Raw genomic sequence first — 25,418 nt, 5'->3', positions numbered from 1 at the left:
TGCTCGTAACCTTTCTGTGCCGCAGAACCTGGTCTGAACTTTGTGTCCCCTTCACATGGAGCGAGACACCCCCAGCTCTGCACCTCATCAATTCGTCCAGATGGCAACTGTTTGGCTCGAGGTTTCGAGGATGTTTGCATCAACCTCAAATTGGGGGACTTGTCATCCTCCGCTGGCTCATCTCCAAAGAGGAGATAATGATGTTCAGATGCTTCCGAAGGATTATTTGCCAGTGGAATAGACTGGCCTTGATAGCATCACGGGGTACCTTGTCTGGAAGCAGGGGACATTCAGCAATGGTTTTTAAACATTCATTGGAGGTGTTTGAACAGAGGTTGGGTACCCACCTCTCAAGTATACTACTACTACTACTACTAACAACAACAACAACAACAAAATTCTGGAGTTGGAAGGGACCCTGAGGATCATCTAGTCCAACCCCCTGCAGTGCAGGAATAATAATAATAATAATAATAATAATAATAATAATAATAATAATAATATAAAAGGATGTCATATAGAGGAGGGAGAAAGGTTGTTTTCTGCTGCTCCAGAGAAGCGGACACGGAGCAATGGATCCAAACTACAAGAAAGAAGATTCCACCTAAACATTAGGAAGAACTTCCTGACAGTAAGAGCTGTTCAACAGTGGAATTTGCTGCCAAGGCGTGTGGTGGAGTCTCCTTCTTTGGAGGTCTTTAAGCAGAGGCTTGACAACCATATGTCAGGAGTGCTCTGATGGTGTTTCCTGCTTGGCAGGGGGTTGGACTCGATGGCCCTTGTGGTCTCTTCCAACTCTATGATTCTATTCTATGATTCTAATAATTGTACACAACGCATCTTACTGGGTTTCCCCAGCTACTCTGGGTGACTTCCAGCATAATATAAAAACACAACTAAACATCAAGCATTCAAAACTCCCCGATACAGGGCTGCCTTCATGTAACAACAACAACAACAACAACAACAACAACATTTTATTTATATCCCACCCTCCCCGGCCAGCGCTGGGCTCAGGGCGGCTAACACCAAATATAAAGTACAATAAAATGTATATAAAAAAACCCCAGTTAATTAAAATGCAGCTTAAAATGCAGCCTCATTTAGTAGCCCATAAATCAAGACCATAAAGGGAGGAAACACCAGATATTCACCCGAGCCAGCTATCCATGCTGGTCCTACATGGGCCAGCAAAAAAGCCAAGAGAAAAATTATATACCAAATCCCATATAAGGGGTCAGAGTGAGTGTAAGCCAAAGGCCAGGCGGAACAGCTCCGTCTTGCAGGCCATGCGGGAAGGTATCAAATCCCGCAGGGCCCTGGTCTCCCACGACAAAGTGTTCCACCAGGTCGGGGCCAGTGTTAAAAAGGCCTTGGCCCTAGTTGAGACCAATCTAACCTCCTTGAGGCTCGGGACCTCCAAAGTGTTGTCATTTGTGGACCTTAAGGTTCTCCGCAGGGCATACCAGGAGAGGCGGTCCCATAGGTACGAGGGTCCTAGGCCACATAGGGCTTTAAAGGTAATTGGTTATCTCCTTGACATCTGATGGAAGGGCATCCCACGGGACGGGCACCACTACCGAGAAGGCCCTCTACCTGGTTCCCTGTAGCTTCACTTCTCACAGGGAGGGAACCGCAAGAAGGCCCTTGGAGCTGGACCTCAGTGTCCAGGCAGAACGATGGGGGTGGAGACACTCCTTCCGGTATACAGGATACTTTAGCTGTGATCCCGTCCTTGCAAGGGTTGGACTAGATGACTTCTGGGGTCCCTTCCAATTCTACAATTCTATGGTTCTTTGTTCCAGATCATTATGCATGTATGCATTGCTCATTCTTCCTTCTAAGGCATCAGAGCAGGCTGCAACATTATAGCAGAGCATTAAGAACAGTTTAAAAGCCTTCTGCGTGCCCCAGAAGTTGCATGATGAAGGTGCCAGGCAAGCTCTGCAGGAGGGAGTTCCTCAGCCTGGGCATCTGGTTGGCCCCTGTAGGAACAGGATGCTGGCACTGGCCTGATCCAGCAACCTCTTTTTATGTCCTTATCCTTTCCAGCAAGCCATCCCCGTTGGCGGCACACAGCACCAGTAACCGAGAGCAATAAAGTCCGCTATCTGCTAGATGAGAGTAATTGACTTTGCCCTCAAAGGGTTGCTAAAGACTCCTAAAGCGCGTTGCCAATTAAAAAATGGCAAATTGCACCGGCGACATCCTCCTGTTGGCTGCGCCTCTCCGGTTTTATGGCAGGCAAATGTTCTGTTCCACAAAAGGAGTGCTATGCGCATGAGAGGAGCCAGCGCCAGTTAGCTGAGAAGGTCACCCACCCGTGTGGCTTGTCGGCATCCGAGACGCACAGCAGTCCTGGAAGGCGGGCTCTGCCTGGTTGTCAGGAATTCCGTTCTATTCTGGCAACAAGCACACACTGCTCTCCTTCTGCTGGGGAGAGGAACTGGAATCTCAGGAAGACAGTGGAGCTGGCAGGCAGGCGGTGGCAGCAGAGAGTGGAGGTGTTCTTGTTTGTTCTGCTTAATGGGATGTGTGGCTATTTTATTGCTCTTGGAGCCGGCCGAGGGGGCACGACCGGCAAGCTTTATCTGTGGAAAGCCAGGCTGAACAGGCTCTGGAGGTGTCAAGAGGGACTGCTGGGGAAACCCACTGTTTTCATGCAATATATTCTCACAGGTGGATTTTCCCAAGCAAACGTAGTACCTCGGGTTACAGACGCTTTAGCTTCCGGACTCTGCTAACTCAGAAATAGTACTTTGGGTTAAGAACTTTGCTTCAGGATGAGAACAGAAATCATGCAGCAGCAGTGGGAGGCCCCATTAGCTAAAGTGGTGCTTCAGGTTCAGAACAGTTTCAGCTTAAGAACGGACCTCCAGAACAAATTAAGTTCTTAACCTGAGGTACCACTGTAATTGGTATTTCATTCAGGATCAATGAAGAACATTCAAAGAGCCTCCTGGATTAGGCCAATGGGCAGCATTGCTAGAACAGGTGATGGTTCATAGAATCATAGAACTGTGGAGTTGTAAGGGACACCGGGGGGACGCGGGTGGCGCTGTGGGTTAAACCACTGAACCTAGGGCTTGCCGATCAGAAGGTCGGCAGTTTGAATCTCCACGGCGGGGTGAGCTCCCATTGCTCAGTCCCTGCTCCTGCCAACCTAGCAGTTCGAAAGCATGTCAAAGTGCAAGTAGATAAATAGGTACCGCTCTGGCGGGAAGGTAAACAGCGTTTCCATGCGCTGCTCTGGTTCGCCAGAAGCGGCTTCATCATGCTGGCCACATGACCCGGAAGCTGTACGCCGGCTCCCTCAGCCAGTAAAGCGAGATGAGGGCCGCAACCCCAGAGTCATCTGTGACTGAACCTAACCGTCAGGGGTCCCTTTACCTTTAAGGGACACCAAGGTTCATCTAGTCCAACCCCCTGCAATGCAGGAAACTCAGCTAGGTTCACCTAGCCCAGCATCCTGTTCTCCCAGTGGCCAGTCAGATACCTATATGGGAAACTGAAAAGCAGGTTATGAGCACAAGAGCAACTCTCCCCTCCTGTGGTTTCCAGCAACTGGTATTCAGAAGCAGCGCACCCGATAGCTGTCTCCTCCTCCATGAAATTGTCCAATCCTCTTTTAAATCCATCCATGTTGGTGGCCATCATTGCCTCTTGTGGCAGGGAGTTCCACAGTTTATATATGTGCTGTGTGGACCACTTCCTTTTCTGTGTCCCAAATCTTTCAATGTTCAGCTTAATTGTTCTAGTGCTACGAAGACAAAGGAAAACCTTTCGCTCTCCCCCTTTTCTCTGCCATGCACAATCTTATAAACATTTTTTTTAAAATATAAATATAAATAAATATAATATAAATAAAATTTATTTATATTTTTCGGGTTTATACATTTCACTAATTACAATCATTTTAACATTTCAAAACTTGACTTCTTCCTCCCCCTTCTTTCTCCATTTCCTTAAATTTATTTTTAATATCTTCTGTATATACAAATTAATTTAATTTGCCCATTTATTCATCTACTTTAAATATATATACTCTTATAAAATTGCAGGTTATTGCAATAATCCTGCCAATGTTCTTCCGGTAAGTTTCATTATTTCTGCATAATCCATAACTTTTTGTATCCATTCTTCCTTTGCTGGGACTTCTTTTTCTTTCCATTTTTGGGTGAGTAGCATTCTTGCCACCTATACATGCATAAGTTTCTATACAGTTTAGGTAGTTCTGTCGCTATAATTCCCCAAAGAAAAGCTGCTGCTGCTGCTGCTGCTGCTGCTGCTGCTTCTCCTTCTTCTTCTTCTTCTTCTTCTTCTTCTTCTTCTTCTTCTTCTTCTTCTTCTTCTTCTTTGCTTTACACAAATGTTATTTTAAACATCCTTTTCAATTCATTCTATATCATTTCCCAGTAAGCTTTAATCTTACTACAAGACCGCCACATGTTATAAAAAGAACCTTCTTTCTCTTTACATTTCCAACACATAAACTTCTATCAGGTGGCATCCTTGCTTTCCTCTAAATTAAAAACGCCCAAATGCTGCAAGCTTCCTTCGCAGGGCAATCGCTCGCTCTCCTGGCTCCTCTTGTTTGCTCTTCCCTGAAGCTTTTCCAACTTGATCTCAGCCATGCAGCCAGGAGGCAAAGATTCCCATGCTTGGTTCTGGTGCTGTTTTGCTCACCATCCAGGGGGTCGTGCGCACACTGGGAGGCAGTGTGGCGCAGCTCCTGTTGCTTCTAGTTTAGCAGGCAGAAAAAGCAATGCAGAGAGAGAGAGAGAGAGAGAGAGAGAGAGAGAGAGAGAGAGAGGCAGGTCAGATGAGCAGAGCTGGGCTATCCACTCTTAAATAAATGGCTTTGCACCCACTTTGAGAAGCGCTTTGCTAGCAGAGGGGCCTGGGAAGAGCCTTCTGAAAATCTCACAACTGTGATATTGACACACTGCTGCACCTGGAGCAAAACAGGGTGGGCTATCGTAGGGTTACCAGATGTCCCCGTTCCCTGGGGACAGTCCCCGGACAAATTCCATCCCCGGAATGTCCCTAGATTTCATCTAATGTCCCCGGGAAACGCAGCAGCGGCAGTCTCAGCAGCCCAGAGCAGTTGGCTCTGGCTGGCTTCAGGAGCTGTTTGGAAGTCCCCAAATGATGGTGGTGCAGGGGCTCAAAGATGCAGCTTCCGGGCTGCCTCCACCTTCCCTGACCCCAGCGAGTAAGCTGTGAAGGGAGGCTTTGTGCTGCCTATTGGAGCAGCCTCCCAACTCCTACTTGCGTGCAAGCAAGCGGGGCGGGGATCTCTCAGCTGTGAAGGGAGGCTCCACGCTGCCTATCAGAGCTTCAGTGCAAGCAGGAGGGGGCAGGGGCCTCTCATTTAGGCAATGGGAAGCCTCCCTTCCCAGCTGAGAAATCCCTGCCCCCTCCTGCTTACACACAAGTAGGAATGGGATTGGGACTGCTCCGATGGGAAAGGAGGCATTGTGCTGCCCGAGTCTTGTTGCCACCCAGGCTTATGGAGAGAGGAGATAGAAGCCTCAGAGGAAGGGGAAACATAGTGGTTGAGGTCAAGGCGTTGGCCGTCCCTCCACCACCGCCATTGCTGCAGCATCAACATCCCAAACGTGTATGTATGTATGTATGTATGTATGTATGTATGTATTGTGTCCCCAGATTCATTGGAAACAATCTGGTAACCTTAGGTTATTGACATTGGACAGGTCTCTGAAAAAGGAGAGGGTAGTAAGGTAGAAGATACATGGCAATGCTGAGATCACAATTTTTGGATTTCCTGATGTCACGGGATGGTGTCGACAGTGGAATAGGCTCCCTCGGAAGGTGGCAGACTCTTTTGTTGGAGGCTTTCAAACAGAGGTGGGATGGGCATCTGTCAGGGATTCCTGGGCCTCGGTTCCTGCATTGCAGGGGGCTGGACTAGGTAACTCTTGACCAGATGACTACAGTGTGGTGTGGTGTGGTGAAGAGCGGTGGATTCGTAATCTGGTGAACCGGGTTTGCTTCCCCGCTCCTCCACATGCAGCTGCTGGGTGACCTTGGGCCAGTCACACTTCTCTGAAGTCTCTCAGCCCCACTCACCTCACAGAGTGTTTGTTGTGGGGGAGGAAGGGAAAGGAGATTGTTAGCCGCTTTGAGACTCCTTAGGGTAGTGATAAAGTGGGATATCAAGTCCAAACAGACTCTTCTAAAGTGGCAGAGGAGACATGGACCTAGACTAAATTGCTGGCAGAGCAGAAAGAGATGGGAAGAGGTTTTGCCCAGGCAGGTAAGAGAAGCTACAGCTTAGTCCTCCTGCTGTCAGGGCACAAAAGAAGTATCTCGCAGAGTTCTCTCTAGCAAACTTGCAGGGAAATTCTGCGAGCTTCCGCTCCCGTCATGTGCATATGTAACATGGCATCATAGACTCATTCAGGATGGATGGGAGTATGGGTGAAATATTGAAGGCCCGAATGCAGGCGGTACCAGCAAGAAAGAGAAGTGGGAGGCATCTAAGGAAACCGGTGTGGTTGCATAAGGAGCTTACAGACCAGCGGAGATTTAACAAGGGCACGGAAGAAAGGAGGAAATAGGAAAACGTGAATTGAGAATATCTCTCAAGGCTGAGAGGCTGTCACTGGCCCAAACTCACTGGCCACCTTGACCGAGTGGGGATTTGAACCTAGATATTTTACACACATGTGCCATTTCACATAGATCTGCCCCTGACATTGCAGGGGACGGCTAGCCAAGCCCCTGGCCAACCTCGTGAGTGACGTTGCAGGGAGGGCGGTTTCCACTGACAGGGGCAGTGTTGAGGAACTAGTTGGTGCTCATAGCATCAGGACAAGAAGATAATAAAAGCACCCTTAAAGAGGCCTGGAATGACCCTAAATTGTAGCATTGGGGGAGACGATAAGAGTCACTTCTCCCCCCAGCTTTCTCTTGAAAGAGCATGCCTGATTTCATAAGCGTGTGTGTCTAAACTAGGCATCCCCAAACTCAGCCCTCCAGGTGTTTGAGACTACAGTTCCCATCACCCCTGACCACTGGTCCTGTTAGCTAGGGATGATGGGAGTTGTAGTCCCAAAACAACTGGAGGGCTGAGTTTGCCTATGCCTGGTCTGAGCACAAGTTATGGACAGGGACACCTTTCAGTGAACTAGATTTCTGTTGCAGCAAAATGATCTCCACTCATGTGTGCTCCCGTGGCAGTGAGTTCTGCAGGCTTATTCTGCGAAGAAGCATTTCAGACAAGTACCTGGAGGAGTATGCATTCCTGAATTTCAGAGGGTTGGGCTAGATGACCCCTGGGTCCCTCCCAACTCTATGATGCAGGGAGTTGATGGTGAACTGATTTCAGGCAGTCAGCCCCCTCCCTTTCTATGCCGCAGAATTATTAGTACAGTGGTACCTCGGGTTAAGTACTTAATTCGTTCCAGAAGTCCGTTCTTAACCTGAAACTGTTCTTAACCTGAAGCACCACTTTAGCTGCCACCGCGCCGCCGGAACACGATTTCTGTTCTCATCCTGAAGCAAAGTTCTTAACCCGAGGTACTATTTCTGGGTTAGCGGAGTCTGTAACCTGAAGTGTCTGTAACCTGAAGCGTATGTAACCCGAGGTACCACTGTATTGCATTTCTGGCCCACCTCTAGGGAGCTCAAGGTAGCGTAGGTTGTTCTCCTCTCCTCCCCCCTCCCCATTTAATCCCCACAACAACCCGAGAGATTCAGTGACTGGCCCTAGACCACCCAGGAACAGGGAATATGTAGAGATGAGGAGAATTTTCTGTGGGCTGCTAACTTTTGCTTCCAGAGTCAGGCCACAGAGCAGTCCCTGGCTGACATCTCGCCCTACAAAACCCCTGCCGCCATGTGCCTCTGTCAGAAGGGGCTGGTTGCACATAATGCAAGCCACTGATTTCATAGGAACAGAGGTAAGTGTCTTACATTGAATCAGAACACTGGTCAATCTTGCTTGGTGTTGTCCACACAGACGGGCAGCAGCTCTCCAGGGTATCAGAGAAGGCTCTTTCCCTGTCCTGTCTGGAGAGGCCAGCGGTGGAACTGAACTTGGGACCTTCCCCTTAACAACAACAACAACAACAACAACAACAACAACAACAACAACAGATTCTAGTCTCTGTGGTTCTACAAAAAGAAAATAGAGTTGAACTGAACAGGAGCTGCCTTGTTCTGAGTTATACCTGGGTAGCTCAATTGGTTGCGTGGAGCTGATAAATGCCGAGGTTGCAGGTTCGATCCCCGTATGGTAAAATCGCATAGTCCTGCATTGCAGGGGGTTAGACTAGATGATCATGGGGACCCCTTCAAATTCTGATTCTATGATATAGAGCCATGGTGTCCATCTAGCTCAGTAATGTCTGCTCTGGCTGGCAGCAGGTTGCCCAGGGTTTCCCCGCCCTGCCCGGATATATTATTGAGACCTTCTGCATTCAAAGCAGCTGAACCACAGCTCCTTCTGCAATATGAAAGAGAACTTCAATCTCACTTAGAGAGGCGGGTGGAGAGAAGCTGCGCTCTCGCTTTCTGTGCAGGAAAGCGCTTGTGGATCGTGCTTCCTAACTCACGCAAAAAACCCAGGCTGGTCCTGGTGAGCGAGGCTCCCTCGCCAGGCGCGGCAGATGAGTTGGGGAGCGGGGGGGGGGGGCTTGGCTTGGCTCGGCGCCCCGTTCCTGCCTCCCTCGCCCGGGCGCACACGCTCCTGCATCATTCCTCGCGCAGAGAGAGGCAGCCGCGCGCTCTCGCGCCGAGGGAGAGCCGCCTTGCAGACCGCAGCGGTTCGAGCCGGAGCTTGGAGGAAATGGGCAGGACGAGACTCCCTCTTCCAGGGCAGCCGAGCTGAGCCCCGTCTCCCCGCAGCCTCAGCACCACTTTCCAGGGACCCAGCAGGCTGGCCGGATCGCAGGTGATGGGCTCCGGACATGGGCACCTTCTCCGAGAGTGTAAGGACCCCTTTTTACTCGATGCGCTTTGAGGGGCGCTCGGCTGCGCCTCCCAAACTCCCCGCCTCTCCAGCTTGCAAGCCTGCCTCCCTCTTTTCCTTGTCCTAGTCTCTTATAGTTGCGATTCACATCCTTTTCGGAGAGAAGGAACGCCCGACTTCAGCTTGCTGAGGGGGTCCCCTGTTCCCGAGAGGGCTGCGGAATTGCTTCCCGCCTGCCTTTCTGCTTTAGGGCTTTGTGCACGTGTGCAAGCGTAAGAACTGTGCTCCGGTTGCGTGTGCGTTTTCCTGTTGGGGAAGTCGAGGTGACTGACTGAGCACTAGCGAGCATTACGGAGCATGGTAGGTGGCGAGGCTGAGCATTTCAGGACAGCCGGAGGAACATTTCCTCCTTGTCTTCTGGGAGCGAGAACGGCTGCTCCTTAGTGCTTGATCCGTCAGGGATCCCGGCAGATCCACCCACCTTAAACCTCACTCTGTCCTGTCAGGGCATATTCCCGCTGTTGCCCCCAGATCTCTCCGGGTCCGGGTGGGCGTCACAGCTAACCACCCCCTGTGCCTAACACAGGAAAATAACGGTTCGCCGTTGGCCCTGACATTCTCTGAAAATGATTCTGAGCATAAAAGTTTTTGGACTTGGGTGTTTCCTTCCTTCCTGCTCTGCGCTGCCTTTCAGGTCGGGGATGAAACGTCTGCCAGGGGACCTCCTCCTAGATGCCTCTTTTATTGTATGGTTGTCATGATCTGCGCTCTTGATGGTATCAGGGAGGTTATACGCAATCCCACTTTAATTCTGTTTGAGCTTGCAAAAGTTTCAGGGTGGGTGTACTGCAACTTTTCCAAACTGGGGCACTTCCCGTTGAAACCCTGTAACTTTTTAGACTGCTAATGTGGGTTGTTGTGGCTTTATTTTTTTTGGGGGGGGGTGTTTATTTGTCACATTTCCGTTGCTGTGCTCTGACACCAGCATGTTACAGTCATTAGAGTGTCTGACTAGCAGCAGGGAGACCAGGGTTCTCATCCCCACTCCTTTTTAAAAGGGAAATTCCCTTATTCCAAATAGGATTCCTCGCATAAAAAGCTGACAGCTATGCATGAAGCCCGCCAAGTGACTTTGAGCCTGTCCCCATCTCTCTGCCAAGCCTCCCTCACAGGGCTGTTGTGAGGTTAGCATGGAGAGGGGGAGAGAATTGTGTGTGTGCCTCCTCAGGCTCTTTGGAGCAGCATGTGGCTCAGTTCTGTTTTCTGAAAAATGGCCTGATCGCTGGAGCATCTTGGCACAAATGCCATCCCTTCTGCTCTCTGCCTGCAGCAGCAGCCTGTGGGTGATGTGAATTGATGGGCGGAAGCCCGGCTGGCTGTGGATCTCTTCCAGTTCCCTGATTTCCTGACCGGCGTCCGTTCCGGACCAAGATTGTGTGATTCTGGCAGAGATGTTCATTTGCTGCAACCTATACATGCAACGTGCTTTCGGTCAGCGCTGGCGTGGCGCGAGGTTAAGAGGAAGCAGCTCAGTAGCAGCTGTAGCTTTCCAAGGCAGCCTTTGGCAACCTGTTGGAAGTCGTAGTCTGAAATATCTGGAATCTGGAGGGCGCCGCGTTGGCAAAGCCTTTTTAAGGCTTAAGCGGACATGTGTATCATTATGAATGAGCAACTGTCAATCACTGGTGGGGAACATTTGTCATACTTGTGGGCGGGGCTGGGTGCAAAAGTAGGAAGAGTGACAGCTGTGGCTCTCACCTTTGTACAGCGGCCATTTCAGGCATACAGATGGGCCATAGCTCAGAGGTCCCGGTTCAATCCGCAACGGTATCTCCAGGTAGGGTTGGCAAAGAATGTTGCCTGAACTCCTGGAGCTTTCACTGCCAATCAGGGTAGACCAGGGCTTCCCCAACTCCAGCTGATTTTGAACTCCAGCGCCCATCATCCCTGATCACTGGTCCTGCTAGCTAGGGATGTTGGGAGTGGTAGCCCCAAAACAGCTGGAGACAGTGGCTTAGCATGGGTTGCCAGCACCCGGAGCAAGGCAAGGATCCTCAGCGCTGCCTGCTGATAGGGTGGAAGGGAGGGGCGATAGCTCAGCGACTGACCTGAGTGGCAGCCGAGGTGCCCCATGAGCTTTGAGCATGGAGGAGAGTGGGATGGGAGATTGCTCAGAGTGATTACCTTTCCAAAGTCTGTGCAGAGGGTGCCCTAGCAAAGCGGCCGTCACTCAAATTCATTCCTCCATCTGCCCACGCGATCGTCAGGAGATTTTCTCTGTGAGGGGGAGGATGTGTTATTTTTTATTCCTACTTTTTGTCTTTTGAAATTTTGTAACCCTAAGAATTTTGTGCCCAGGGGAGCCTCCCCCCCCCCCCCATGCTATGCCACTGGCTGGAGACCCAAGTATGAGAAACTCTAGGCAATATGAGCTCAGTGAGCCGAAGGTCTGACTCTGTAAAACACAGTTTCCTATGCGCATGTAAAGGCCAGAGGTTTCTACATATCCAGGAAACCAAGAGGCATAATTCAGTCCAATGGGGTGGGGTGGGGGGCTGCCTGGGAAGAAGGGGTGTGGTTTAGTTTAGGGAGAGTCCAGTAGAGAGATCTGGATGGTCCACACCCTGTTATCACATCATGGTATTTACCACACCATTGTTGTATAGATGCCAGAAACAGAGAAACGCCACAATCGAGCTGGTTTTTAGAGGTCTCCGCGGTTTAGCTTGCTGATGACTGTGTTTCTTGTCTACGCCGTTTGGTGTCATAACCTGGCCTGCAATCTGAAATAGGTGTGCATAATAAAAATAAATCGATAAATAATCTGACTGCAGTACTAAACAATACTAGAAGCTGTTGGAGACGCCAAACCTCCAAGGGACTCGGCTACTGAAAGGACACTCCTTTTGGTCTGGGGTTTGTGTGTGTGGAGTTGTGGACCAAGTCAAGGGGTGTGGGGACATGATTTTGTGTGTGTGTGTGTGGGGGGGGGGTAGGAGGGTAGCTGTGGAAAAGGGTTTACAGCTCGTCTTCTCGCTCCCCCACCCTTCCCAATCTCTCATCGCTTCTGCGCTTGACATTTAAAGAAAAGCTTTGAGGCTTCTTAAACATGTTCTTGTGTGATAACTATAGTGAGAAACGATGGCATTAAACCCTGGTTTCTTTCTGACCTTTCATGGGGTTTTTTTTAAGGGAGCCTGGGTGGTTTGCTGATGTCTGCCACATGAAACACACCCAGGGCTACTTCAGACTGATTTATTCAGTATTTATCCTGATTTGCTTACTTTGCTGTCAGACTATTAGCTGATGTCCAGACTTTATTGACCATTCATTCCACAAAAACATAAGAAAGGGCTGCTGCTGGCTGAGCTCAACCACCCAGCTGGTCCGTCATCCTGTTCTCACAGTGGCCAACCAGATGCCCGTTGTGGGAAACCTGCAATCAGGATCCGAGCGCAGGTGGCCTCTCCCTTCCTGTGGTTTCCAGCAACTGTGACCCATAAGCTTTGCTGCCCCCCAACTGTGGAGGCACAGCAGAGCCATCCTGGCTAGTAGCCTTCGACAGCCCTCTCATCCTCTATGAATTTGTCTGATCCTCTTTTAGAACCATCCAGTGGGAGGGAGTTCCATAGGTCAACTGTCTGCTGAGTGACGTCTTCTCAGTCTTTTGAGGTGCAGTGATGCCATGCAGCTGCCCCTTTCTTCAGAACCACCCTTGGATAGCCTGTGACTGAAGAAGCCAACATGGCGCCCTCCGGATCTTATAGGACTGCAAGTCCCATCATCCTTGACCCTGCTGCCTGGGGCTGATGGGAGTTGGAGTCATTCAGTGTCTTTTTTTTTAAAAAAATGCTTTTTATTGGCGCTTCATTTAATACAAACAAACAAAATACAGCAAAATTCAATAGTCATTTACCCACACTCTGCTGAGCATTGGCTTCCTTCCCTCCCTTCAAGAGGTTTTCTTATGTCAGTTACTTTTCCACAGTTTCTTATTGTATCCAATCCTATCGACATTTTCAGATTTATTTCAGTCCTGCCAGAGTCTTCAAATTTCTACAGTTATTATTTATGTATTCCATAGTTTTACTCCAATCTTTTTGGAATTTTGTTTCCTCCTGATTTCGGATTCTACAGGTCAGTTTTGCTAGTTCCGCATAATCAACCATCTTCATCTGCCACTCCTCTATTGTTGGTAATTCTGGTGCTGTCCATTTTTGGGCTAACAAAGTTCTGGCAGCAGTCGTAGCATACATAACTAACCTTTGACCTGCCTTTTCTATTTCCTGTCCCATCAAGCCTAGCAAGAAAGCTTTTTCGGGAAAGTGTATTAAAATATCTTTTTCAATTCGTTATAAATCTGTTCCCAAAGTCCTTCAGTGTCTTGAGGGCCCCATGCCAGCTACCCTGTGGGGTGGAGGTGGGTGCTTATCATTGGGGAATCTGGTTGGCCCCTGTGAGAGCAGGATTCTGACCTAGATGGGCCATTGGGCTGATCCAGCAGGCTCTACTCATGTTCATGATGCCCGTGGGAATGTACAGGGAGCCAGGAGAGGTTATATTGTTTAATTAACAAGTTCTACAATTTAGCAGAGTAACATTCCCCTTTTAAACTCGTACCAGCAGATAATGTCTTTGCCAGGCTTGTATAAGCCTCTAAAATAAGTTTCCCGGTCAATTCCCCTTTATTCCCTCATAAAAGATTAGACACGACACAGTCTTGTATAAAAGTATAAAAGAGTTTACTCACACACATTCTGTTCACAGATGGATCCCAGAAGGCAGACTTAAGTTACAAAGTATATACACCTGGAATCTATCTCATGAGGAGATAGTTCCTTTGTTCTTTCAGGGTAAGAAGATGTTGCTTCTTCGAACAATGGAGTCAGAGACAGAGATGGCAGCCTCCCTTGTGCTATTTTGTTACCTGCACAGGTGAGGCCACGCCCACCTCTGGTCACATGTAGAGGAGGTCTGTCCCAGCCCAGGAGGAAACAGGAAGTCCAACAGGCTGGTCCAGACATCCCCTTTTTATGTCCACTCTAGGAATGTCGTATTTGACTCCTCTGTGTTTCACATCCCACACTACCAAGGACCAGAGTCGGCCTTCCTCAGAGGTGCGAAGTGTGATCCTCAGATGCACATTGTGTGAGGGTGGGGTGGAATTGCAAGCAGTATGGTCAGAGCAGAGGCAAATGAAATGCAAAATTTGCAGACGCTGAGCGTTTGAGCGTGAGGATCTCACATTTCCTGTTTCCCTGCTTCTCTGCAACACTCATTGCAAAATTTCTTCGTTTTCCCTGCCAGAAAGAGGAAGAAGCTGCCGCCTCTTCCTGTGACAGGAGAAATTAGAGTTCCCCACTGAATCTTGCAGAGACGCCTGCGAGCTGCTTGTTCTCTGCTCTTGAAAATAAGCAGCAGGGCCTAGGAGTTAGCACAGGACCTTCCCCAAACCTGGTGCCCTCTGGGTGAGTTGGACTGCAACTCAGAGAAGTCCCAGTTAGCACAGGCCAGGGAGATGCTTTGGACTACAACTCCCATCAGCCCCAGCCAGCACGCTGTCCAACAGATCCTGAGGGCAACAGCTTGGGGAAGGCTGAATGAGCACATTGCACGTGTTCTGGGGTGACTAGTGACCAAACTTCCAGTGGAAATGCCACTCTTAGCATCTCTCCTGCCCAACTGCTAATGTCCTTATTCTTCACCATATCGCGAGGATTTCGTTGTGACCTCCAGTCTCTTACAAAAGTAACTTCCTAGTCCTCATGAATAGGGAGAAAACCCTGTTTTATTGCAAGAGAATCAAGGTCCCCAGGGTTGATTTGTGTTTTTGGGACTTCTCATGTATAGTACCTTGTAATCCTTACAGAAATGGGGTGCAGGTCAGTCAGATGATCTCCCCATATTTCAGAGTTGCCAAAGCTTGAAAAGAAAATGGCTTTCTGATGGCCATTCAGGGAGTCCACGGCAGAGGAGACATTTGAACTGCGGACCTCCTGGTTTGTCGTTTAACCTGTTTCCCCTTCTTCCCTTCTGCACCAGCTCTGCAACGTTCTAAATCTCCAGCTCATTCAAAAATCCCAACAGAAATGATTTTAGAAAGATAAATGATTTTAGAAAGATAAATATCCACCGCAACGTCTCTCCTGCAAAGAAATTGATCTAGCAACACAAAAGGATGTCCAGTCTCTAGAGGCCTCCAGTCTCTATAACGGGGGAACCAGCATGGTTAATTCAAGATATCCTTGGACCCCTACCGCACAGCTGGAGGGAAATGTTTTCGGCCTGGGGCCGTATTATCTCATGGGCTATCTTCTAGGGGGCATGAGCCAGTCAGGGCAAGAGGCGAAAGTGGGTACAGCAGTACCAGAGCCTACATTGACTCCCAGTACGATTCCGAGCACAATTCAAAGTGTTGGTGCTGACCTTCAAAGCCCTAAACGGCCTCGGTCCAGTATATCTGAAGGAGCGTCTCCACCCCCATCGTTCTGCCCGGACACTGAGGTCCAGCTCCGAGGGCTTCTGGCGGTTCCCTCCCTGCGAGAAGCCAAGTTACAGGGAACCAGGCAGAGGGCCTTCTCGGTGGTGGCGCCTGCCCTGTGGAACGCCCTCCCATCAGATGTCAAGGAAAGAAACAACTATCTGACTTTCAGAAGACATCTGAAGGCAGCCCTGTTTAGGGAAGCTTTTAATGTTTGATGCTTTATTGTGTTTTGAATATTCTGTTGGGAGCCTCCCCGAGTGGCTGGGGAAACCTAGCCAGATGGGTGGGGTATAAATTATGATTATGATGATTATGATTATGATTATTTATTTGCCTTTTGTACAATAGAGTGCATTCACAAGCATGCAAAGGTCAGAGGTCTCTCCCCTACAGTACTCCTCTCCCCACACAGGCAGGCAAGAGGCGTCGATGCAGTCCAAGGATGTAATCTGGCCAAGCCAGAGCAATCCAGTGGGGGGGGGGGAGGGATGGAGAGGGGGGGCCCTGGGAGAGGGGGCATGGCCAGAATCCAAAGGGCCGCATAGACAAGTCTAGAGGTCCACATTTGCCTCCCAGGTGTTATTCTGACTTCACCCCTGGACGCGCACTCCATTGTCCCATTAAGACAATGTCTCTTATTGACCTGGGTAGCTCAGTTGCTTACAGCGGGGTGCTGATAACATGAAGGTTTACAGGTTTGATCCCCATATGGGACAGCTGCATATTCCTGCATTGCAGGGGGTTGGACTAGATGATCCTCAGGGTCCCATCCAACTGTATTCCAGGACACATGAATGCCAATAAGAACCTTAGGGAGAGCAGACTGGGTTTTAAGGAAAGGGCCTTAGAAGCACCACAACGCTTTTATTACCTGCCTTTTAATAGATTTGTTTTTAATATTGTTTCAATTCTATTCAAAGTTAATCACCTTTGTAATGACTTCCCTGTTTTTAGCTTTTTGTATTTTCCCTGCATCGTTTTAATGTCTTTAAGCTGCCTCGGGTCTGGGAGTATAAGTCAGGATATAAACAAAGGTAACAGAAGCTCTCATTGCCCTGGACCGCTGGCCATGCTGGCTGGCGCAGATGGGAACCACATTTGAGGTTGCTACCTCTGGCTATCCCCAACAACTGGAGCATATCCTGGAAGCCATTCATGGGTTAGGATGGATCTGGTTTTGCTCAGAGGGCTCTCTCTCCTTTGCACTTGCTAAGTAAGGGAGTCATTTCTTACCTACTTTGGGGCCTTAATTTTGGAGACCGCCAGTCGAAAACTCAGCGGGAAGTCATGCTATAATGGGACGGATCTCTCTCTCTCTCTCTCTCTCTCTCTCTCTCTCTCTCTCTCTCTCCTCCTTCCCCCCCTTCTCTCAGCAGCCCATGACTTTAGTCCCTTCAGCCACTGGCTAGAAGCTAGATCTCTCGGCTTGCAGCTCAATGCAATTATCCACTGTCAGTGACACTCCGATAAATCACACCCTAATTGATATGTGTTAGCAGCCTGCCTAAATGGGAAATAATCTGATTGTGAGTCCCTGGTGCTGCTGCTGCTGCAGCAGTTTCTTTCTTGTTTCCAAGCCAGGGGAGCACAGAAAGAGCGAGAGCATGTCAAAAGGACAAAGGGAAGGACCAACTGACCACAACCTTCTCTTTTTGTTCTAGAGCAGTGATGGCCAAACTCGGCCCTCCAGCTGTTTTGGGACTACAATTCCCATCATCCCTGACCACTGGTCCTGTTAGCTAGGGATGATGGGGGTTGTAGTCCCAAAACAGCTGGAGGGCCAAGTATGGCCATCACTGTTCTAGAGGTTAGCTGTAAGCCACACCCACCTAGAAGGGGCAGAGATGTAAATCGCTCTGAGCGGCAGCCAGGCTTCCTCTATCTGAAACTTCCAAAGGTTTAGCAGATTCTGAACGGCTGCCTATCCCAAACAAGACGTTCCTTTCATTTCACTTTTAGGGAAGTTTCTAAATGTTTGATGTTTTATCGTGTTTTTAATACTCTTGTTGGGAGCCGCCCAGAGTGGCTGGGGAAACCGAGCCAGATGGGCAGAGTATGTATGTATGTATGCATGTATGTATAAATAAATAAATAAATTATTATTATTAGAATTTGTATGCCGCCTTTCTATATGGAGAGCCAGTGTGGTGTAGTGGTTAAGATCAGTGGACTTGTAATCTGGGGAACCGGGTTCGCTTCCCCGCTCCTCCACATGCAGCTGCTGGGTGACCTTGGGCCAGTCACACTTCTTTGAAGTCTCTCAGCCCCACTCACCTCACAGAGTGTTTGTTGTGGGGGAGGAAGGGAAAGGAGAATGTTAGCCGCTTTGAGACTCCTTCGGGTAGTGATAAAGCGGGATATCAAATCCAAACTCTTCTATATTACTATGCACAAGGCAGCTTACAAAGCCGAAGAAACAACAAAATAGACAGCAAAAGTCACACTCCTCATAACAATCTGACTCAATACAAAAAGCCACATTAACTTTAAAATAAACAACTTAATCCATCAGAATGTAATAGTAAACAGTAAAATCAAACATCAGCAAATAAAATTTAAGCAGTTTACAGTGGTACCTCGGATTAAGAACTTAATTTGTTCTGAAGGTCCGTTCTTAACCTGAAACTGTTCTTAACCTGAGGTACCACTTTAGCTAATGGGGCCTCCCCCTGCTGCCGCACTGCCAGCATGCAATTTCTGTTCTCATCCTGAATCAAAGTTCTTAACCCAAGGTACTACATCTGGGTTAGCGGAGTCTGTAACCTGAAGTGCCTGTAACCTGAAGCGTCTGTAACCCGAGGTACCACTGTACACTTATCCTTTGCTATAAATAATTACTAAAGTATGATAAATAAAAACAATAGCCCGTCGCAGTGCATAAAATACCACAAAACATCCACAACCATGTGAAAGGATCAAATTGAGAAACAAGGACACACAACTTAAAAAAATATTTTATGAAAATATCCCTGAATATTCTGCTGTTTTCAAAGCCGTGGGTCTGGGAAAGGCTCCTGAGGCTGGAGGGTGGAGCAAGGCAGGTGGGAAAAGCTGTTGCCTGATGGACAGCAGAAAGTCAATCTCCCCCCTCATGTTTTGCACTATATTTCCCATCAGCCCTGTTCCAGTGTGGCCATACTCCCAGGGGCAGATAGATGGGAGTTGTAGTTCAAGATAATTGGAGGGCACCAGGTTGAGGAAGGGTGCTAGATTCCAAACATGGATTTGGCGATTTATTGACATTGGTAACCCCACAGGAAATGGGGTTAAGAACTAAAGCCTTAAGAACATATAAGTGCCCTGTTGGACCAGGCCCATCTAATCCAATGGTTTAATACTTCCAATAGACCAAAAGCAGATTAAAGCTTGCATCAGCTTTCTCTACATCTGGGTAAAATGTTTTCAGCAGGTGCTGAAAGCAGTGGAGGCTCCTGTCTGGTGTTCAAGTGGCAGGGAGTTCCAAAGTGCAGTGGAATGAAACGTCACGTTTTCACAAATGTGGCACAAAATGTGGCTGCTGGGCCAGTTCTGCCGATTGAAGGGTTTGAGGGGGTGCATATGGGGGTCAGTCCATTTCATGGGTAAACTGGTCTTGAGCTGCTAAAGGCTTTACACGCTCATAACAACACCCTGAAATTGCCCCGGCAGCAAATCGGCAAGCAGTGCGGATTTCTGAGCCCAGGTGTTATTTGCTGGCAAGGCCTCACACCTGTTCAGCAATTGGACTGCAGCATTCTGCACGGACAGCAGCTTCTGGCTCAACTGCAAGGAGAGGAAAGGGAAGAGGTAGGGGAAGGAAGGAAGGAAGGAAGGAAGGAAGGAAGGAAGGAAGGAAGGAAGGAAGGAAGATAGATAGATGCATAGAGGTTCCTGCTGCCGACCACTTGGCAAACCATTCCATCTATATCATCATGTCTTCCAGGACGGAGGAGGACCTTACCCGCTTCTTGGCTCCTTCCCCAGATTTCTGCTCATATCCTCCTTGGCACCATCACTCAGGCTGTCCATGTAAACAGTCTCCACTGAGTGTGCTGCCTCTGAGGGCGATGTAGGGTGACAGCGACGCTCTGTCTTTGGCGAGCGGCCTGGACACTTGCCAGCCCTGCCATGTGATGCTGCAGTCATTAAGGGATGAGCGTGCCTCTGCCAATGCTGGCAAGAGTGCTGCTCACAGGTCTGGTTCGAAATGGGTGGCACAGGAGGGTGGCACAACTCCGAAAGGGCGTTCCCTTGGGAAAGGGTGTTTGTGTGGCTTCCCCACATCTGTGCCAAAGCAGGAGTATGCCTTGCCTGATTCCCTGACATTGCCGGTTAGAACAGCAGTCAGCAAACTTACTGCGCCTCGGGCCAGTGTCTCCAGTGCCAATCGCGAGGTGGGCTGGAGAGTGGGGGAGCTCGTCCCCATACACATGCGCAAAAGCTATTTCCGGTGCTCCTCCGACCCGGAAGTGGGCAGCCGCGCAGCGCTGGTAAGAGCGGGCAGCGGCAGCTGGCAGCAGGGGTCACCATGGGCCGGATAAACGAGTCCCTCGGGCCTTAGGCTGGCCTCAACTAGAGAGGTTAGGCTGGCCTCAACTAGAGCCAGGGCTTTCTCGGCTGCGGCTCCAATCTGGTGGAACGTTCTGTCACAAGAGACTAGGGCCCTGCGGGACTTGACATCTTTCCGCAGGGCCTGTAAGACAGAGCTGTTCCACCAGGCCTTTGGTCAGGGCGCAGCCTGACCCCCTCCTCTGGCAATCTGCACAGGGTCTTGCTTGCTGGTTGCCATCAATTTGTTTTTGATTGATTTTATAATGAAAGGTTTTTAGAATGTTGGATTATTTTGATTGTTGTTAGCCGCCCTGAGCCCAGCTTTGGCTGGGGAGGGCAGGGTATAAATAAAATTTATTATTATTATTATCCAGCCCACGGGACTTAGTTTGGGGATCCCTGGGTTAGAATCACGGAATCATAGAATAGCAAGGTTGGAAGGGATCCCCACGGGTCCAAAGATCTGCAATGCAAGAATGACAGAGTTAATGGGGAATCAGTTTCCCCACAAATGACTTTTGTTTTACCTGTCCTGGCCACCTAGTGAAACCCGCAGCTGTATCAGGGACGTGATAATGGAGAAGTAAAAGATTTGGATCATCAAAAAAGATGAGGGAGGAAATGATTAAATTAGGACCCATAAAGCGGAGGGTGGAAGTCCAGGGGGATGCTTTGCTTTTTGGCAGACCGGCGTCTTTTGCTGAATTTATACCGTTCTGTTTTGGTTGGTGGAATATACTCGGAGTCAAGTGTGAATTTCATGCTCTTTATTCAGCTTGTAGCAGCAATGAATCAAACTTTCCCCAAAAAGTCTAGCTATATATACACATTATTTACACAATGAGCCCCACGCGAGTGGCTAATTCCGGGCTGCTCCTGTAAGCCAATCAGGTTGTGGATTCCCTTTCTCCAGAAGCCTGATTGGCTGCTCCTGCAGGCCAATCAGGTTGCTGATTCACTTCATCCAGGAGCCTGATTGGCTGCTCCAGCGGACCAATCAGACTGCTGCATTCTGGATCCTACTGTTCTAGGATTCAGCTCAGGACATAACAGTTGGAACAGTTTTCCTGCTGGACAGTGGAACAGACTCCCACAAGAGATGGTGGACTCTCCTTCCGTGGAGGTTTTAAGCAGAGGTTGGGCGGCCATCTGTCATGGATGCTTTAGCTGAGTTTTCTGCATTGAAGGGGATTGGAGGAGATTACCTTCAGGTCCCTCCCGACTCTACAATTCTGTGATCCTTATATCATATATTGGTATCTCATTCTGGGGACATTATGGCAGAGGTCGGATAAGAGATGTTGCAAATGAGCGAATAAACAAACCTCCAACCGCTGCGTCATCCTTGACTAGCTGGCTCATGATTGTCATCTGGTCCTCATAGATTGGTGCGGAATTGATGGACTGTCTCCTCCTTGTGGGCTTAGATGAGCTTCTCTTGCCCCACACAATTTCTTCTCTTCTTCTTAGGCGATCCCTCGTAGCCGAATAAGATTGTCTTCCATGAACACAGTCTTAACAGTGAGTCCGTAAGTGACTGTGGAGGCCAGTTCTGGACCCACAAGTCCTTCCACAGTGGGGACATTGGTTTCTGGGCAGGAGTTGATCGCGGTGAGGGTTTGTCAAGCGTGCCTTCCTCCTAGCGCATTTCCCCCTTTTGTCCTGAGTTTGAGTGTCTTCAAAGCCCACGACACCTTTGGTCAAGGCTGTTCTCCACCCGTATGTGCACACCTCCAGGACTCAAAGCGAATCCTCTGCAGGTGTGAGCTGCACCTGTGAATGGTCCGCCAAACCCACGATGGGTGCAAAGGGGAGGAGACCCTTTGGTTCCCACCCATCTCTACAGTTGCGACCTGAACTGCAGGCAGCCCCTCTTCAGTGAAACGGCGTCCTACTGCGGCATGACTAACTGAAATGTGAGCCGTCTCCTTCTGCACATGATTGCTACAAATGCGCTTCCTTAGCAGATCTAATGATCGTGGTGAATTGCCGCCTGCCTCGGTAATTAGCCCTTCTGCCAATATGGTGCCTATCGAGGAGGAGGAGGAGGAGGAGGAGGTTTTTCTTGTTAAGGGAAGGAGGGCGGTGAGGATGGTCCCAGCAGCGGATCATAGAATGGTAAGGGGCCACCAATGGTCATCTAGTCGCTGCTATGCAGAAGTGTGTGAAGAGCAGGCATGGCAGCAGGACTCCTGGGTTTGATTTTCATCCCAGGGACAGGAGCACAGCTTACAAAGGTGCAAGCAGCTGAGGGGAAAGGCTTCTTGTTGTCCTTGCACATGCGCATGCGCGCGCACACACACACGCACACACGAAACCTCCATAGAATAATAATAATAATAATAATAATAATAATAATAATAATAATAATAATAATAAATTTTATTTATATCCTGCCCTCCCCAGCCAAAGCCGGGCTCAGGGTGGCTAACAACAATAAAACAGTACAGAAGTACAGCACAAACAACACTCTAAAATCATTCATTATAAAATTAATTAATTCAAGCCACTGGCAACCATTGGGCCAGAGCTCTGCGAAGATTGTCGAGGGAGGGAGTCAGGCTGTGCCCAGGCCAAAGGCCTGGTGGGACAGCTCTGTCTTGCAGGCCCTGCGGAAAGATGTCAAGTCCCGCAGGGCCCTGGTCTCTTGTGACAGAGTGTTCCACCAGATCGGAGCCACAGCCGAAAAAGCCCTGGCTCTAGTTGAGGCCAGTCTAACTTCTCTGTGGCCTGGGACCTTCAAGATGTTTTTATTTGTAGACCGTAAGGTCCTCTGTGGGGCATACCAGGAGAGGCGGTCCCGTAGGTACGAGGGTCCTAGGCCGTATAGGGCTTTAAAGGTTAAAACCAGCACCTTAAACTTGATCCTGTACTCCACCGGGAGCCAGTGCAGCTGGTATAGCACCGGGTGAATGTGATCCCACAGCGAAGACCCCATAAGGAGTCTCGCTGCAGCATTCTGCACCCGCTGGAGTTTCTGGGTCAGTCTCAAGGGCAGCCCCACGTAGAGCGAGTTACAATAATCCAGTCTGGAGGTGACCGTCGCGTGGGTCACAGTGGATCAATTTCTTTAGCTTGCAAAGTTGAAGCCTGCCTTTCAGCTGTGCAGAGCCCGAGAGCATCCATCATCATCATCATCGCCACCACTTTTAATTTGTATACAGTACCATCTTTCTATCTTACAGTACTCAAGGCGGTTTACAAGGAATGTACATCTTATAATAATCAGTGCAATACAAAAATGTGATAATAAAACATAACTTTAAAACAAGCAACCTACATAAAAAAATGTAATATTCAACAATCATTAGAATAGTATAGACCAGGGGTCAGCAAACTTTTTCCGCAGGGGGCCGGTCCACTGTCCCTCAGAACTTTTGGGGGTCGGACTATAATTTGGAAAAAAAATAATGAATGAATTCCTATGCCCCACAAATAACCCAGAGATGCATTTTAAATAAAAGGACACATTCTACTCATGCAAAAATACACTGATTCCTGGACCATCCGTGGGCTGGATTTAGAAGGCGATTGGGCCGCATCTGGGCCCTGGGCCTTAGTTTGCCTACCCATGGCATAGACTATAATTTCAGGCTCCAGACTTTAATTTCAGGCTCTTGAAAACAGAGGCGCTCTTCCAGCCTTAGACTCATAGAATTGTAGAGCTGAAAGGGGCACACTAGGGCCATCTAGTCAACCCCCTGCAATGCAGGAAGCACTGCTGAAGATTCCAGCTCCACAGTTCCCTTCCAGCTCTACAGCTTTGTGACTCGGTTGGGAATAATTGCACAAACTGAATTTTCTGGTTTGCGGTCGCCGAATCCACCCGCAAGCAGCGAGAATCTGGGAGCGCTCTGGGGCGACAAGGCAAGGTTCATTCAGGAGCCGGAACCAGTTCCTCCCTGCTCCCCTCCCACACCCTTGTTTTGTATCAGCTGTATTTGCTGATTGAACAGTAATCTGTCTCCTGCCAATTTAAAAGCCAGAGGATGTTTGTTTTCTGGGTTGATGATATGCTAGAAAAACGTAATTGACCTCCGCAAGGTTTTACAACAGTTCGGAACAGGACTCGGCAGCTGCAAGGTGTAAAACAGCCATGCAGGGGGCTGCCTGGTTATCGTAGCGCAGTGGTTCTCCACCTGTGGGTGCCCAGATGTTGTTGGACTACAACTCCCATCATCCCTGAGCTCTGGCCTTGCTAGCTAGGGGTGATGGGAGTTGTATTCCAACAACATCTGGGGACCCACAGGTTTGAGAAAGGCTGTCTTAGTGCATCTGCACTTGACTTAGGAACATAAATCCACAAAAGCTATGAAGATGGATCGGGCCGAAGGAGGCCCATCTAGTCCAGCGTCCAGTTCTCACAGTGGCCAGCCAGATACCCCCCAAAGGAAGCTAAAAGTTGGAAGGTTCCAGGCACAGAAAACAAGTCTGTCTTTCATGCAGCACGTAGTTAAACTGCGGAACTCCCTCCCACAGGAAGCTGGGATGACCATGACCCTGGATGGTTTTGAGAGAGAATTAGACAACATTATGGAGGAGGAGAGGGCTATCTGGCCATATCTGGATAGCTATCTGGATAGCTATCTGGCTATCCAGCTAGAGGGCTAGCTGGAGGCAGAGATGCTTCTGAATACCAGCTTCTGGAAGCTGCAGGAAGGAGAGTTGCTCTTGTGCTCAGATCCTGCTTGTGGGTTTCCTGTGGGCATTTGTTCCTCCGCCACTGTGAGTACAGGAGGCTGGACCAGGTGGACCTTTGACCTGATTCAGCAGGTTTCTGGAATCATAGAGTTGAAGAGTTGGAAAGAGACCGCAAGGGTCCTCTAACTCCCTGAAATGTACGAATCTCAACAAATGCCAGCCAGATTTTAAGTCATGACTCTCCAGGTCCAGAATGTGTGCATTATCCAATGTAATCCATTCTCTTAACCAGCACAAGCAGGCTGCCTCATAATACATTTGCAGGTCAGGCAGGGCAAAGCCTCCTTTTCCATTTATGTCTATCATAATTTTATGTTTAATTCTTGGCTTTCCCCCCTGCCAGATGAAATAGGAAATATCCTCCTTCCATTCTTTGAAGCAGCCTGAATTATTTATAATAATTCAGAAGATTTTTTTTGGGCAGTACAGTAGATTCATTTTGGTGGCTGAGATTTTGCCAAGCAAGGAGAGCTTCATTCTCTCTCCCAGATCTCCAACTTTTTCTTAATCTCTTTTCACAGTTTAACATAATTATTTCCAAAGAAGTTGAGATTTCTTACTGTGAGCCAGATTCCCAGATTTCTAACTATTTTAAAAAAACGTATTTTCAAACCAAACTGTTTTTCTAACATATTTTTCGACACACGGTCCCACATCCAATTGAAACCATATCAGACCCTCCTTGAAAATATCCTAGCATGGTCTTACGCTACGTACCAGTATGGCTGAATACTCTTCCAAGTTGCCTGCTGTATGTTCAGCATA

General features: G+C 48.8%; 1 protein-coding gene across 6 annotated transcripts in view; it reads left to right on the top strand.

The window, feature by feature from the left end:
- The window catches only part of PDE2A (phosphodiesterase 2A), a 385,285-nt gene that overhangs the window by 124,093 nt on the left and 235,774 nt on the right, over positions 1-25,418 (top strand). For 2 of the 6 annotated variants that reach the window (XR_014510179.1, XM_083436267.1), the window contains exon 1: positions 8,481-8,957. The exons of the other annotated variants lie outside the window; for them this stretch is intronic. Coding sequence is in view for 1 of the 2 variants with exons in the window: in XM_083436267.1 (XP_083292393.1) it covers positions 8,937-8,957 (21 nt within the window). In the remaining variant the exon portion in view is untranslated. Of the gene's footprint in view, positions 1-8,480; positions 8,958-25,418 lie in introns of those variants that run through there. 6 annotated transcript variants of the gene reach the window in all.

Source organism: Podarcis tiliguerta (assembly GCF_965153285.1).
Source record: "Podarcis tiliguerta genome assembly, chromosome: 4".
Taxonomy (NCBI): domain Eukaryota; kingdom Metazoa; phylum Chordata; class Lepidosauria; order Squamata; family Lacertidae; genus Podarcis; species Podarcis tiliguerta.
This window is presented reverse-complemented; position numbering and strand designations above follow the sequence as displayed.